This window comes from Apteryx rowi, unplaced genomic scaffold, assembly GCF_003343035.1.
Source record: "Apteryx rowi isolate R43461 unplaced genomic scaffold, aptRow1 scaffold_643, whole genome shotgun sequence".
NCBI classification, from domain to species: domain Eukaryota; kingdom Metazoa; phylum Chordata; class Aves; order Apterygiformes; family Apterygidae; genus Apteryx; species Apteryx rowi.
This window is the reverse complement of record NW_020450920.1, coordinates 134949-151368: the sequence shown is the minus strand read 5'-3', so window position 1 is coordinate 151368 and position 16420 is coordinate 134949. Positions and strand designations below refer to the sequence as shown.

At 41.5% G+C, this 16420-nt stretch overlaps 1 protein-coding gene across 1 annotated transcript in view; it reads right to left on the bottom strand.

Moving 5' to 3' along the window:
* Nucleotides 1-541: 541 nt before the first annotated feature.
* The window catches only part of LOC112974977 (gamma-aminobutyric acid receptor subunit rho-2), a 43713-nt gene continuing 27834 nt past the window's right edge, over nt 542-16420 (bottom strand). The window contains exons 3-9 of the mRNA XM_026084509.1: nt 16331-16398; nt 12590-12813; nt 8912-8994; nt 7175-7315; nt 6766-6918; nt 4774-4970; nt 542-850 (exon numbers count right to left, since the gene is read on the bottom strand). Coding sequence (XP_025940294.1) covers nt 542-850; nt 4774-4970; nt 6766-6918; nt 7175-7315; nt 8912-8994; nt 12590-12813; nt 16331-16398 — 1175 coding nt within the window. The remainder of the gene's footprint in view (nt 851-4773; nt 4971-6765; nt 6919-7174; nt 7316-8911; nt 8995-12589; nt 12814-16330; nt 16399-16420) is intronic.

The following is a 16420-nucleotide window of genomic DNA, read 5'->3' as shown; positions in this document are numbered from 1 at the left end:
CAAATATGTCACCTGCACTCTGTAACCAGCCCTGTTGATCCTGTCCAGTCAATAGTCCTATTGACATCAATGCAAGTCCTGTCCAGAGAGCAGAATTTGCATGCTGCAAAGAGGTCTTGTTCCTAAGCCAATGGAAAGACACATGATGTTCATAAACCAAGTCTAATCCATCAGGACAGCCCAGGTGAGCATTATCTGTAGTTTTGCATTGCACGGCAAGCACCAGCAGCATTGCCAGCTCCAAATGTATGTCCAGCATCTTTTGGGCAAACAGTGAGTGCATATGTTCAAGTATGAGAAACAGCATGTATCATAAAGCGAATTGGAGCTGGGGTGAGGGCTGGACAGCAACCAGCATGGCAGGTTTCTCCATGATGCCTGTGCATGGAGCCCACTGGAGGCTGTGTCTTCCACTCTACCTTTCAAAGAAGTAGCAAAATGATCAGTTTTCTAGCTTCCCATCCAAACTGGGTTTAAAAAGAACCAACAAAAGAGAGCTTTGTAAATGTTTTCTGCTTCAGTCACTGCTGCCACAGCATGCCTAGCTAAAGACAGACCAATATATCAAATTAAAAAATATATAGGTGCCTGGAAATATTAATCTTGAGTATTTATCAATTGCATGAGCATTCTGGATGATGCGCAGGCCCATATGGCCCTTCAGGCCTCTCTTCCTTGATGAATTAGATTCATTGCTCATAGTCAGGTGCACAACCATCTTTTCTTGTTTTTCTTCCTCTGGGACCATCTGGCTTCTCGTWGAACCTGCCAGGCTGTTGGCATCAGATTCACTGTAGTTTCCATCCAGCATCATAGTTTTTGAATGAGGTATCCCACACGTACATGGAAACTAGGAGCACAAACAAGAAATATAGCTGAACACTGGAAGAATACATTAGCAATAAAAATGATGCCTTCTTTTTACAGACAGCTTGTAAATAGTAGAACTTGAAATTTTAGCTGAGATTCAGTAAGTTTCTCTTTCAGCAAAACTCCCATTTTTATGCTCGTGTTCCAAAAGAAAGACATGTAGCTTAGCTACACTGCTTGGACAAGCTGATTCAGAACAAGTGATTATAAAAGTGCTTTAGTGGATATAAAAGCTAACCAAAAGGTTTTTTTTAGCTAGCTCTGTTCAGGATGGCTATTTTGAAATGCCTTGTTACGTATTCTTTGTTTCAAAAAATATACAAAGGCAAGATGCAGTTATATCTGTGGAAACAGCTTTTTCAGTAAATATTATGGAAAAAAGAGCCAGGTTCTGATTTCATAGATGTACATATTTCCTTTGTAAATCTGATTTTAAACCAAAGAAAGGACTAGTTAAAAGACCAACGTAAAATCCCAGCCCTTTTGAAGTCAATGTCAAAATTTGCATTAACTTCAGCAGCACCAGAATTCATTCCACAAGTCTAAGAAAAACACTGAATACAGTTAGAACTTCAAATTGCAAAAACTGTCTTTTCATCTTTAAAATCTGTAGGTGTTCTGTCTCAACAACATGGGTTATATAGTTGCACGCAAGGAAAATGGACTCCAAATCCTGCTTTCTCCTAGGAATTACTGCCTCTGATCCCTCACAGACTGCTTTCCTTACCCAATAGCACTTTGCCCCAAATTCCCCCTTCCACTGACTTCAGTGTTTTGATTATCCAAGGACTTGTTTTCACGGATAACTTCAGCTAAAATAACAAAAGATATATACATGAAAATACAGTATATTAAGCATGCTACTCAGGAAACTATGGACACAAGGCTTTTTCCTCAAATTTTTTAACCAACCAATCACATTGCTTACTGATGACATGAAAATCAAATTATGAATTGTTTTCTGTGTTCTAGTCATAACCAAATGATTCAGCATCAGCAAATGATGTCAGGAAAAACATGACAAGGTTGTAGCCCATTTTTTTTACTTGTTAGACCCATCACTCTGGGGATCTTTTAGAACACTCCATGGATGCAGCTGAACATAAACTGGGTTTTGAGACATATTTTATACTAAGCAAGTATACATAGAACTTGAGAGTATTTTATTGCATAAAGACACTTATTTTTGACTGTCTCTGAAGATAAACTATATCTCCTATTTCTTCCTTCTCCCCTGAAAAAATAAAAAAATCCAGGAGAGTTGCATCAGGATCCTTATCCATCAGCTGATAGGTCCAGGAGACAGTGGGTGGGTGAAGTGGTAAGCAGTTAGTGGCAATAAGCTAGTTGCTGCAGGACCCAACTGGAAGAAAAATTCAATAGTTTTACCCTTAGCCCCCAGGTGGAATCACAGTTTGGCTTGAGAGCATAGCGTTATTCCCTTTTGCTTAAAGTACTGTGTGCACTGACAGTCACCCAGGCGGACAAGGGAGCCCAAGACACTAGAAAGCAATTTCCATGCAGTGTTAAATTGCATCTWTCTTCACACAGACATATACACACAGAAGTTAGTTACATAATTTCACTCCACAATAATTTTAGGCTACGTCTACACCAGTAAATTAAATGCTGCCAGAGAACTTGACTGACTCATTTTTTTTCAGGCCAACTAGCACCCAAAATTTCCCATGCATGGCTCACGAATTAGCATCAACCACCAGCCTATTCCCCACAGGCAGTTCACAGGTGAGTGCTCTGGATTTGAGGCAAAGAAGCTTTAACAGTAGATACTCCATGCCAGTCGGACTTTTGCCTGGGCACATTTAATGTATTGGTGGGGACACCACACGGAGTCCGTTTCTGGGCAGTCTGAAGTATTCAAATTCAGATTCTTTGGGTCTTTCACAGGGGAGTAGCACTGGCTGACAAGAGCTGCATTTACTGTGAGAACCATCTCTACTGCTTCTTCAGGAGTCCTTAACCTACATTTTATCACAATCCCTTCAATCGTGCTGCTTATTATCTTTGTTTCCATTACCAACATTGGTGGTAATCAATATTATCAAATTAATCAATCACAGAATCACAGAATGGTTGAGGTTGGAAGGGACCTCTGGAGATCATCTAGTCCAACCCCCCTGCTCAAGCAGGGTCACCTAGAGCACATTGCACAGGATCGCATCCAGGCACGTTTTGAATATCTCCAGAGAAGGAAACTCCACAACCTCTCTGGGCAACCTGTTCCAGTGCTCTGTCACCCTCACAGTGAAGAATTTTTTCCTCATGTTCAGATGGAACTGCCTGTGTTTCAGGTTGTGCCCGTTGCCTCACGTCCTGTCACTGGGCACCACTGAAAAGAGTCTGGCCCCATCCTCTTGACACCCTCCCTTCAGATACTTGTACACGTCGATAAGATCTCCTCTCAGCCTTCTCTTCTCCAGGCTGAACAGGCCCAGCTCTCTCAGTCTTTCCTCATAAGAGAGATGCTCCAGTCCCCTCATCATCTTTGTAGCCCTTCGCTGGACTTGCTCCAGTAGTGCCACATCCCTCTTGTACTGGGGAGCCCAGAACTGTCTCCTGGACCTATCAGCTGATGGATAAAGATCCTGATGCAACTCATCCTGGATTTTTTTATTTTTTCAGGGGAGAAGGAAGAAAGTTCTTGCACAGAACAACTCTATCTTGTGTTGCAGAGAACTGCTGTGCCCTGGGTGAGGACTAGGTTGATGTGGGCAGAGCTAAATCAAATATCCAGATGTACAGGCAGATTGGGATGACACTGGGCCTGTTTAAGTAGCTTTCCAGAGTCTCACTCTTGTTGAAAAGGCCTTGGACATAGGTAAAATTCTGTCACAAGAGTTTATTGAATTTATTGCAATCAATTTTTAAAATGTATCTGACAATTTTTGATGAGGTGTCAACTAGGAAAGGTACTGGGCTGGTAGGGGAGCTGTTCAATACTTCAAGGATGCCATAGAAGGAAGTAGAAGGGGAAGAGAAGGAAATGCAAAGTCAAAAGAGTGATTCAGACGTCGCGATCTAATCATCAGAAAGATGCTGTCTGCATTGGCATTTCTGAAAGACTGATACTATACCAATAACAGTTTCTCCAGGAACAAAAGGCGGTAGGTAACCAAGCTGTAGACTTAGATTCTAATGGGAAGAATGAAGTTGTATAATCTGGTGATGTTCTGGATGTGTTGGGGCTGAAGAAAAGGGTCCCAAACCTTAGTGCTCAAAGGATGATGGTGTTTTGCTTAAGAACAAAGAAGAAGGGGTTGGAAGGGACATCAGAAGGTCTCTCGTTCAACCACCTGCTCAAAGCAGGGCCAGCTATAGGGTCAGACCAAGTTGCTTGGGGCTTTATCCAATTGGGTCTTGAAAATCTCCAAGGATGCAGGATAAGACCTGTCATAGCACATAAAAAGTACAAACATAAAATTGGCTGAATGTTGTTTGCATGTGTTTGGTTTCAGGGAATAAGTCTACTATTACTTTCATTGAATCCTGTTTCCAGAGTGAAGCTGTCTATTGAGAGGGGACATTAATTCACTCTGAGTACTATCTTTACTTAAAAATATAACAGTTGTGGCATCTGCAGTGAAATATCAGATTTAATGTTTCCCCTGTTATCAACCCCATACAGTCCCAGGTTGCAGACTTCCCCAGTTCTGATCATGCTCTCCTCTCCTTTGCTGGTTCTACAAGGACCCATAAGTCCAACACATGTTTTTGTGGTATCAGTACTTCAGCATCAGGTTGAGCAGTGTAAACAAATTGAATTATACACACATGGATATCAATGTTTTCCTATTTACAGACACATGAAACAGCCAATATAGAGACAATTAGCTGGAAAAAAGAAAAGAATAAATGGATAAACAAAATAAAAGTTTCTTTCACCCTCTCCTGGAGCTTCCTCTTCTTCCGCTCTTGCACTGTAGTCAGGTAATTCACTGCTGCATATTCCAGCACCGAGAGGAAGACAAACACAAAACTGACCCACAGGTAAATGTCCACTGCTTTGATGTAGGAAACACGGGGCATGGAGGCATTCACTCCTGTGATGATTGTAGACATGGTCAGCACGGTGGTTATCCCTGGAAAGAAGCAAGAGGAATAAATGCCRTTGGCTGATACAGTCCAGAAGACCACTAATGTAGAATTTTTGTCTCAAAAAGCCCCAAAATTATTCTCTACATTGGCTTACAGATATTCGATTTGATGCATTCAGTGATAAGTATCTCTCCAGCCAATACAGAACCACTCCACTGCCTGCACTTCTGTGCACATGATGGGTTCAGTTTTGAGGAACGATGGAGTAACCCTTGTTTCACTACGGTTAGCGTTTATCTCCCTCCTTAACCTGCAGGGTTAGGATGCCTCATTCCTCTGAGGAAGTTGCTCTGATTTCCTTTAGACAAGTTTTTTTGCTTTAACACAGTGCTTAGAGCCAGGTCCACTAATACCAGTGGTGAAAAGGACTCTTGTTTTCTAGCTGTACCAATCTGTGCTACTGGGACCATCAGAAAGCAACCTAGTAGTTACTGACTTTTGGTCACAGCCAAAGAAGATTTGATGTAAATCACTGACCTCAAAAGGGACGAGCAGTGAAGATAAAATCTATACTGTGTGGCTGTAGAAATGTTTTGCATGAAACAGTGCAAAAGAAGGTATTATGTTTTTATCTCAAGGAATCTTGATAAACCTATAGTTCAAGGTATGGGAATCAAAAAGTTTCGAACAACAGTCATTATACTATATGTGTGTGTGTGCGCACACGTGTGTGTGTGTGTGTGTGTGTGTGTGTATGCATTCCTCTCTCTCTCTCCATATATATATGTGTGTGTGTGTGTGGATATATATATACTGCTGTATGTATATATATATTTATACAGATATAGATAAAATCATGCAAAATAATATATACTTTGTCTAGATAGTCATGCAAAGAAAAATGTTTACAAGTTTCCAAAGCCTCTTAAATATAGAAAACAGAACCAAAAAGCATTCATAGCTTCTTCAGCCATTTTAAACTAGTGACCACTGGAAGCACAGCTACTGTTCTACACTTTTAAACAGAATCTTTTTTTTTTTTTTAATAATATCCACTGTACACACTTCTTTCAGYGAAGTAGACTCTTGGCTGTCTCTTCTCATATGTGTACTGCAGTGTACAGCTCTCTGACTGAGACAAACTGTAGGGCTAATATACTGGTTTTATCCTTTTATCAGAGGTGCCCTGATTGTCCCCAGAGGTATGATAGATTGAGGAACATCTAGGTTTGTAGATGTTAATAGGGTTTGATGCCCTGCTGCCTTTCTTCCCTAACTTTGTGAAGATATGCCAGGCTGACTCCCTCCAGGCAACCTGGAGCAGGCAACTGGCCACAGCACAGGTGCCGGCAGTTTGGGAAGACACGTACCTGTACTGGGGCACCCACTAGGGCAGCTGGGACACAGCAAGATCCTTTTCTGGATCTAATTCTAGGCACTCATGACAATCATAGCAGAAACCCATATCTCTCTGTCGGTGCCTAAACTCCTATAAAAATCCGCCATCACTGATGGCAGTGTTTGTCTCAGGACTGCAGGATTGGACAATGGTGAGAAATCTTGATTCATTGACTCATAAATATTGAAATCTCTCTTTTCTGCTTGTCTTTCTTTTTAAAAAGAGAGCTCTTTGACATGAGTTAAATATCAGTCAGGAGGACTGCTTTGACAAAGGACTTAAGACAAACTGCAAGTTTTACATTATATTAATCATCAGATAAAACAGACATTTGCTTCTCCAATATCTTTAACCAACAAAGTGGAAAATTTCCTTTCCTGAAAAAAACGTTCACATTTAAAAATTTTAACACTTGTTTGGCTTGTTGTAGTTGCTCTCACCCAAAGAGACTCTGGCAGGTACTGCTCTGCGGTCAATCCAGAAAGACACCCAGGACAACATGACCATCAGAGTGGCAGGGAAGTAGGTTTGGAGCAAGAAGAAGAAGATGTGTCGGCGCAAGGTGAAGTTTATGTAGAGGCGATTGTACCAACCTTAGAGAGAGGAAAGCCAGAAGCAGTGAGAACAGCTTGCATGGTAAGACACCAGTCTTTTGATCTTTTATTTCTAAAGAGTAGAGAAAAGAGAAAACAATCTTTCATGGTATTTCTGATCATCATGTATTCTCCAGACAGTGGAGATCACATTTCAGTGCCATACCACAGAAGACAAGTGCAAACAAAGTCAGACGAGAGATCTCACACAAGTAGTTAATATAGAAATAGCATTTAAATTAGAAAAGGCCAGTACCCGTGCTACTGTAGAAAGCCAGTCTTGATGTAGTATGGAATTTTTGTATCAAAAACTGAGACAAAGAAATCTTCTCATCAGTTTTCAGAGATTCGTTCCCATTTTTCCAGTAAAGCATCAGATCTTCATCAGTGTAAGCATCTTAGGGAAAGAAGAAACACAATGTAGTGTGGCTTTAGCTTGGAGGAAAAAAATGGTTAACAGATCCAGAGAAAACTAAGAAACAGAAAGGCATCTTTGGCAGGTAGTAAAGCCGCCAAAAATTTTGAAAAAGACAGTGGTTTGAAGAGATCTTGCCATATGATGTGCCATAGCAACAAAAAGAAATCCAGACTATCCTGATTCAGGGAAACACATCCTCACTTTACTCCACATGGGTAAAAACACAGCTAGAATGGTGCCATTCTGAGCATCACATACCAAAAAATATAGACAAAGGATTGCTAACTGATTTGCAACATGGACTCATAACTCAGAAGAAGTAGCTATGAGTAAAATGGCTGAATTTAGAGAAAGACGGAAACACAGACAGCTTAAACTATCTTAAAATGATAAAAGCAAAAATGACAGGTATGTTTTGAAGCAACAATCTAGAAATATTTGAAGACTGTAAACGCAAAACTTGAAGAACTACCTAGAGTGATAGGAATGAGGAATGAAAAAGGGTAATTAAGATGGTTAGGGGCTGGAGCACATAAGAGGAGAGGAGCTGTTTGTTCAGCGTGAAGAGGGGTCTATGGTGGTATCCAGCTGCTGCCTTGTTATAGAGAGGGTTATAGAGAACATGGAGCCAGACTCTTCTCAGACTCTTGTTAGAGATGGAGAGCAAAAGGACAACAGGCAATGGATGCAAACTCCAGCAAGGGATTTTCCAAACAGGTATAAGGAAACTTCTTCATGATGAGGGCAGTCAAAAATCTGAATAGGCTGCACAGAGAGTTTGTGGAGTCTCCATTACCATGGTGATAATCAAAACCTGATTGGACATGGCCCTGAGCACCCCACTCTAAATTTAAAGTTGTCCYTGCTTTGGGCAGGGAATTGGACCAGCTGATCTCCAGAGGTCCGCTCCAACCTAAACTATTCTATGTTTCTGTGATTCTGTTTTTTGGTAAAGGAAAATTTCAGTTAAATACCCGGGAGGACCTCAAAACAATTAGACATTAGTCTTGGAACACCCTGGAGAAAGTCTGCAGAAGATCTGTGGGAATCTTATTGTTCAAAGCATTTTTTCATCAGACAACTACTTCCCATTACAGAAGCTGAGCTCAGAAGGACAACTCAAACTGTTTGCAGGATCAGGATTATCATACATAAAGCCCATCAATGAGGAAATTTAGAGAAACCAAAAACAACTGTCTTGAAACTCAGCTTTTTACTGTGACATTTGAAAATATCACCTTCTAGCCAGAAGCAATGAACACCGCAAAAATTCACCCCAAAATTTCTCATCAGCAAGCTGTTGAGAAACAACTTATGTTGAACACTTCTGATGGCGGGGTTTTTTGTAAATGCCATCTACTATAATTCATACAAGAATACTTTCCTTGAAGATTCCCCTCTTTCTTGCACCCAAAGGGCCAGATATACCACCCAGAAAATCAATAGAAAGACTCCCAGTTACTTCAGTGAACATTTTTTCAGGCTCTAAAATAGACTATATTCTGAAACATGTTAGCCTATGTGTCTGCAGCTAGCTATGGAGTGCGTTTAGCTAGGAACAGGGATACAACATACAGCTTTCCAGCTCCAGAGAACACGTCTGAGAGTCCAGGGGGAAGCAACTGAAGTCCATGTTGCACATTGCTGTCACTGTGATCCTAGAAAACCAAACACAGAAAGGTTATTTTCTATGAGGATCAATGATGGGAGAATGTTAATATAGATAAATCATTTTGCAGCTTTAAAACCAGCAATTATGCATAATATTAGCATAAAACACCCAAGAAAATGCCTAGCAATTATTTAAGTCCAGGAGAGAMGGACTATGCACAAAAACTCCGAAGGAAACTGTAAATTCAATAACTATCAAGGAATTAAAGCACTATCTTGGACATTACAGTAATACTAATGACAATACTGATACTTCTACTCTATGTTATATCCAAGTTTTTCCCTACAAGGCAACAATTTAAAAAAATAACTTTACCATTTACATTTGAAGGTTTCTCTATGTCTAGTTTGATTAAGGTTTCTTCATTTTCCCCTTTGCTCAGTTCCTGCCATAGTCACCCCAACAATGAAGCCTAAGCCATGAACCAGCCATATTGCAAGCCAGAAAATTCTTCCAATATATAAAGCATTAAGGCAAAAATGGCTTCTTTCAGTCCTGGATCAAATTCTTTTAATCTGGGAGGGTTTTTTATTACTGAGGGCAGGGGGTGTAAAATGGGTGCAGCTATTCTTCAAGGAGTCTCTGTTAAATTCAAGTCTTAGCTAAAGCTCTGCAAGATCTCCAGATTCAGTTTTTAAATCTGAGTCTAATTGCACATAAAATTATGTGACAAATTTTCCAGAGGATCAGTAAACTTTCTCTTGTGGACATATTTGCAATGGCGTTCCCAACTTAATAGGGGCAAATGAGCTGTGAGTCACCATTCCAAAGGCCCACTTATGTTGGCTGTGACCATTTTCTGAATTTACTGCAGATGTTGATAAAGAACTTTTCTTCTGTTCAAGGAATTGTGATCCAAATCCTACTCTGACCTATGTACTATCAGTGCTAAAAAGCACGTGGTATTGGCTTTGACTACAAAGTAGAGCAGAATTTTGCCATATGAGCTAAATTTAAATATGCTTTTGGGGAATATGTCCCAGAAGGGACATTGTAATTATGACTAGTAATGACTAGTTGTGTGTAGCATTTAAACATTGTACAACTTGGTGCTATTTTCCTTCTTCAGGGTCACCTAAATTGTAGCATAGTCTGTAGTCATTAACAATTCATTAGTCAGGAACAGAAATTCAGTTCATCAATAAAATATTCCTCGGTTAAAGTGTAGTATTCAAGTGGCCTTGAATGCACAAGGCCCCCACGAGGAATGAAACACCTCTCACTTCAGTCTGCTTACATTCACACTACCACATGACATATGGTAGATGCACATCCTGAGAGAACCCACATGTGCTGCAAAATGCYTTTAACAAAATGCTCTGAATGGCCATTTTAATCAGCAGAGATCAAATCAATACAATCAATAGGGCAGAGCCTAGAGAGCAAGTCTGTCTGTCCATCCCAGGGTGAGAAGATTCTAGTCCCACTGACTGCATTCACAAGGGGCTTGATTCAGCTGCCCACATGCAGACAATCTGGTACCTTTTGAAAGTATCTGCCTGGCCTCCAGCTCCCTCCAGAAGGGCACAGTTGCCTATGGGTCCTGTGTCATATCAGCTCAACCCCATGGGGACGTCTCAGACACTCAAGGACAGCCCAAATGGCACCAGGTGCTCACATATGGGCAACTGAATCAAGATGTAAGTCTCTGCTGACTACAGAAGAGTATACAGCATCTTGCACATCACTTAACACCCACATTTAGGTGACTTGATTTGGAGCTGAAYGACACCCCAAAGGCTTCACTGAGTTGCTCACACCTAGGTGTCTCACAACACATCGAGGTATTTCATCTGACCTCCAGCTGCCACTCCAGAAGGCACATCAGGGAACATCATAACCCATAACRGGTGCCAACTCCATGCAGATTTCTCAGACACCTGAGTGCATTTCCATTACACATCTGTGCTTAGGCAGCTGGATCATGTTCTGAGTGTCCTAAACATTGCCAGGACCAAATATCACTCAGATTATTGTTCTCCTTGTTAAGTTGTTAAAATCACAGTAAGGAATCAAATTATCCATTTAACTCAAGTGCAGTCAGCTGAGGTTACTCACATCCTTCTCTCTCATGGGATAAGATTACAAAGTCACACTACCTGTTTGATCACTCACAGAGAACTGTGAAAGTAAATAAACTGCATCTGGGCAAATGAGCAGAACTGAATAGAGCCAATGTTCGTCATTAAAAATATTATCCTTCATTTTGGTTATTGAACACTGCTAATGAGCAATATGCTGCTGGCTTCAGTGCATGAGAATTGTAGGATGTTAGCAATGGAAATGGATGATTAGTTTCCCCGAGCAACATCTGCCAAAGTGGTCTCTAACCATCTCCTGCTCTTCCCTCCATACCGACCCAAGCTTTCATCTAATCTCTCTCTTAGGATTTTTCTGTATTTCTTGTCTCTGCTTCCCTGTGGTACCTTCTTTCTAATCCAACTCTAATAAAATGGATAGCATCTTTAGGTGCTCAGCTAAGGTGTGAGTAACTGGGTCTTTCCCAAAATAAATGGATTTATTAAATGGGTTCAGAGCAGGGAAAGTGTACCTAAACATTTGATTGAGATGGGATTTTGTAAATCAGTAAGACTGGGCAAAATTAAGGGGTCAAATGRTGTATATTCACATTCTTACACACACACATTTCTTTTGTGGTTTTAACAATTTGTACATTTTTTTAATAAATTCAATAGAATTATACTTGGAATACAGAGCCAATGAACTTTAGAGCCCCCTGGTTCAGTGGGATATTGCCCTATCTAGGACAACATCATCCAGTATGTTTATTCTTCAAAGAGAAACAGTGTCTTAAATCAAACTTTATAAAAAAGCTTTCCTAGTTCTTGAGAATTATTTTATTGTGACTGAAGTGAATAATTTCCAGAGAGATACTAGAATAGAAACCCATGTGCTATAAAACATTCAAAGGTCACTGTACTTTGTGAGAAAGTTTTCTGCCTTGGGAAAATGTCTTTTTGTCTGGGCTCTTGAGCTTTTCTCCTCTGGCAGTGTGTTATTCTCCACATCTCTTTTTGTATTCTTCTAAAGGAAATGAAATCTGCTGGGAAATGCCTCAGGATTCTTTCAGCCAACAAACATGTTAGAAAATCAGGGTGTTTTTAAAACAGCCCTTTCGGCTTCAATAAACTTAAACCTGTATATCAATGTGCACACTCCAACAAAAAAAAAAAAAAACAAAAAAAACAAGTTTTTCTAGACAAACAGGAAGCAAAATAGAATAATTCTAGAGGTCACCATCTGGTATATCAGCAGCTTCCGGTTTAATCACACATTGACCCTGGGACAAACWCTCCTGACCGACTAAGCCCTCCTCGACTGCAGAGTTAGGAGTACACTTCCCTGGGGAGGAGATTATCCTGCTGCTGACCACAGCAGGGTTTCTTGCAGCTTCCTGTGAAGCATCTGGTCCCAGACAGGGCTGAAAACAGGGCTCTGGTTCAGCTGTGGTAGCAGCAGGGTTGGTAGTAAGTGTTCTTGCGGTCACCAAAACGATGTCAAGAGCAGTATTCGTGGGGAAGACCCAGGGGGGCTGGCAAGTCATGGGGCTGCATCTTTACCTCATGCTGTAGAGTACCTGACCGTCGGGGAACACTCGCAGCATGATGTTGTCCGTGGTCGTGTCATGAATGAACGACCTTTTGGAGTGCACGAAGAAGACATCTGGCACCCAGATCTTATTCACGAGCCTGCCGTCGAAGGTCATGCTCTTGTTGGTGGTGCTGGGGAACGAGAGACGCTCATCCTTCCAGTAGTGCCTTAAGTACAAAGTCATAGTAAAATCCTTCATGAAAAAGAAGAGAACCAGAAAGAGGGCTGTCAGTGCTGCATTTTACATCTATGACACACCAGAAAGAAAACTCACTGCTACCAGGTAGATGAAATCTACCCTGTCCCAACTGCTGTTTCTTTCTTGGACCAATACTCTTTGGGAACGGATTTTGCTGACAAAATAATTTCCAGACAAAACAAAATATACATCCACTCATATCAAGTTACACTGCAAGCCCTCTAGCAACAAGGAGGTGCTGGAACATTTCCCATCAGGCCCTGAAGGACCCTCATGCAATAGGGCAGCTTTGTAGCCTGAATTGCCTGTAAGGGATGAATTGCAGAAGCCAGTAATGTTCAGTCCTAAAAAGGWCATGAATATGCCCCAAGAGAAGCACTGCACTACAGGAAAGATTCTTGAATCCTGGCAAAATTATGTTAAAGAACTGTAGGATCACTAGCAGGTTTGAAAGGAAATCCTTTCAAAATGAGCTTAATGATCAGGCTAAACACAAAGCAATTCATCCTAAAAAGGAACTAAATTATTGCAAACAGCAGCCAAGGGAGGGAACTGCTTTTCCTACTACACAAGAGTATAAATAAAGCTCTCTTTTAAGCTTGTTGGGGGGGCAGGAGCTTCAGTCACACAAAGGAAAACATCTGTTTGTTGATCCCAACCTGGCAGCTGCAGCTTTCAGAGCTGAAACTACTCTTTCATGGTGAGAGATCAAATACACTTTCTTCTTTATGCTCTCAGTTAAGCAAGTGGTTATGGCAGCTGCAGCTGCCAAGTCGGGGCAGGCAGCAACGCAGGCTAGGATCTCTTCCCTAGCGCTCAGCAACTGTTTTTTAAAATCATCACTGCAGCGTCTTCATTTTTGCTTTGATGATGACAAGCCATCTATTAATCTGACTTTCTGTTTTGGTTCTTTGCAGATGGGAAGGCTCCCTGGGCAAGGGGACAGGGATGTGTGCAGCATCGGTCAGGGACTCACAAATGAGCTATAGCTGCTGTCGAGGCATAGGGAGGGCATGGACCAATGCCAACAGCAGGCAACGACCCCGGCTCCCAGCTGGCCCCTTGCCTGGTCCCACTGGGCAGGAGCCCTCTCCTCTCACCTTCAGCACCTTTCCCTCCCCAAATGGGCCTCTGACAGCCAATGCACTGGCAATGCTGCAAGTAAACATCAAGCCAAAGTGGCAGCTGACAATGGCTTTTAAGTATAAAATCCAGTTTATGGATGCTTCCCCTCAGTGTGAGTCAAATAAAGCAGTTTGCAATCATTAACGGGTTGTTCCTTTCTGACCTGCACACACAGCTACAAATTGAGAAAAGGGTTTACTTCGCAATTTGTGGAAAGGAAACACCTTGGAAAACAGGTTATATACTCAGTCACAAGAATGAGAATATATGCCAGAGGCACAGCAAAGGAGTCAGCAGAAGTGCCTTGCATTGGAGTGCACATACCACTCTCCGGCATAGCTGGGAGCATGCTAAGGCCCTGATGGCACCCGCAACTGGCGCACACTGCCGCAGACCATCTGTGCCAGACAGGTACAGGTTTTTAATAGCACAGGCTTTAAATGTCCCCTGGCTGCTCTCATTCACACACTCCGTCTTACAGTATAGTGGGTCCCGAGCTGGTCTGGTTTCTTCTTTGGGGCAGGCAGGTGCCCTCAGAAGCAGCTATAGGCAAAGGCTGGCAGACTGAAGGTATGTGATTTTTAGGAGCACCAACCCCATGCAGTGATTCGAAGCAGCCCTGTGTTCCCGCAGCCGGCGAGGGGGAGCACTCCCTGGCGCAGGTGCAAGTGGCACGACTCCCGCTGGCTGGGCAGCCGGCTCTCCCCTCCACAAATAGGTCTCTACTTGCCACTCTAGCACGGACCATCAAAAAAACAAACTAACGTAACCCGGACTGACCAGTTCTTCCCCCACTGAATACAAGTCAGCAACTGCTTTGGAAATTACTTCTCCAGCGGTGGGAAAATAGGAMTGTGGAGATATTTATAACTCCAGGAAAGAGAGCTGATCTCAAAACTTTCTGACAGACAAGATTTCTGCTGAAACCAGATGCTTCTGAGAGAAAGCGTGGCAAGTTACTCACTTGCACTAATTAGGCCTCTTTGCTSCTATGACATTATCTTGAAATATTAGAGCCCCAAATCTCCTTGCAACAGTCCTTTCCTGTGTTTAGAGCTCCCTCCCACCCACTTCATTGCATGCATCCCCCCAAAAACCTCTCTTTCAATATCCAGGCTGACAAGCTCCATCCTTGTAACAAAGATGCAATTTTACTCCAGCAAAACCCAATCAGCCTTTGAGTTACTACTAGAGAAAGACTATAAGCTGCTCCAAAGCTGGCAGAGCCCCTCTAACCCTTTTTTCTGCTTTTTAATCACCGTGGTACCAGTGTTTTTTTCTAATTCTCACTGTATTTTTTGAAGAAGAAACAACTGCAGGACAAAAGGGAGTTTCCCCCAAAAAAGTCTTATCACAGAAATTACCTGACAGTTCTAGAAACAATATGCATTACAAACTACAGATGCTCTGAAGCTAAAGGTCTTCCTTTAAATCTTCATGTTTTGCCTAGACACCTCCAGGGATGGTGCTCAAGAAGAACCAGGAAGAAAGGACAAAAGGAGAACGGAAACAAAAAGACTTCTCTTCTTCTCTATGTTCCCCTTTCCATTTCTCTTTCCAGTTTTTTTATTCCATTTACTATAGTCAAAAAAAAAAAAGGAAAATGCTTGCAAATGCACCTTTTACTGACAACTCCTTGAAACCTGTTGAGAGTTTACAGCTGCATCTGTGTTTCCTCCATTTTTTAAGAGTAAAAAATAAGGAAAATCACAGTTCAAGTTAGTGGAAATTTCTCGAACTGCATCAATGMCTGAAAAACGGTTCCAAAATGGAAATGATTTCCCAGCAGAAACCAAATTCACCTTTGGCAGAGGTAGTTCAAGGCCACCCTGACTGTTCCCAGTTGTGTGCCTCAGCACTGAATTAGAGAGTTTACTTTTAGTGATGAAGGGGTAGGGAGCAGCTAATTCTCATTTATGATGCCAGCTTGTTTTGCTAAAGTACCTCCTTTAAGCATGCATTTAAACAAATGGACTCAATGGTTCCCTAAGGAAGAAAATGTGTGTAATAAGCAGCACTTCTATGAACTTCAATATACACCTTCAAACCTCCATAAGCAAACCAGTAAGGACTCCCTGAGAGATGTAATGAAAGACACGCGATTGTTCATGGTTTTGATTATAATGTATCCTTCATAACACTGATTATTCTCCCATTTCATTTTCAAGGTTTTTTTCCCCTTGAAGTTTTAAGTTTCTATATCTGAAGATGGAGAGATAACTCTTTGATCATCATCATGGTTAATTCAGTCTTCAAGTTAGTGCCTCTCTTAGTTTGCTGAATGTGGCCCTTATTTTCAAGACCAATCATTTGAAACCTATGGGTTTCAAATGGGAGAGATTTTTCATGACTAGCAATAATCAAGGCTTAAAAGAAGGTTACATACCATATCAACCTCAGAAATACTGTCCAAGCTTTCAACCTGCACATCCACCCCGACAGGAATTGCAGGGCCTGTAGAAGAATAACATTTAGA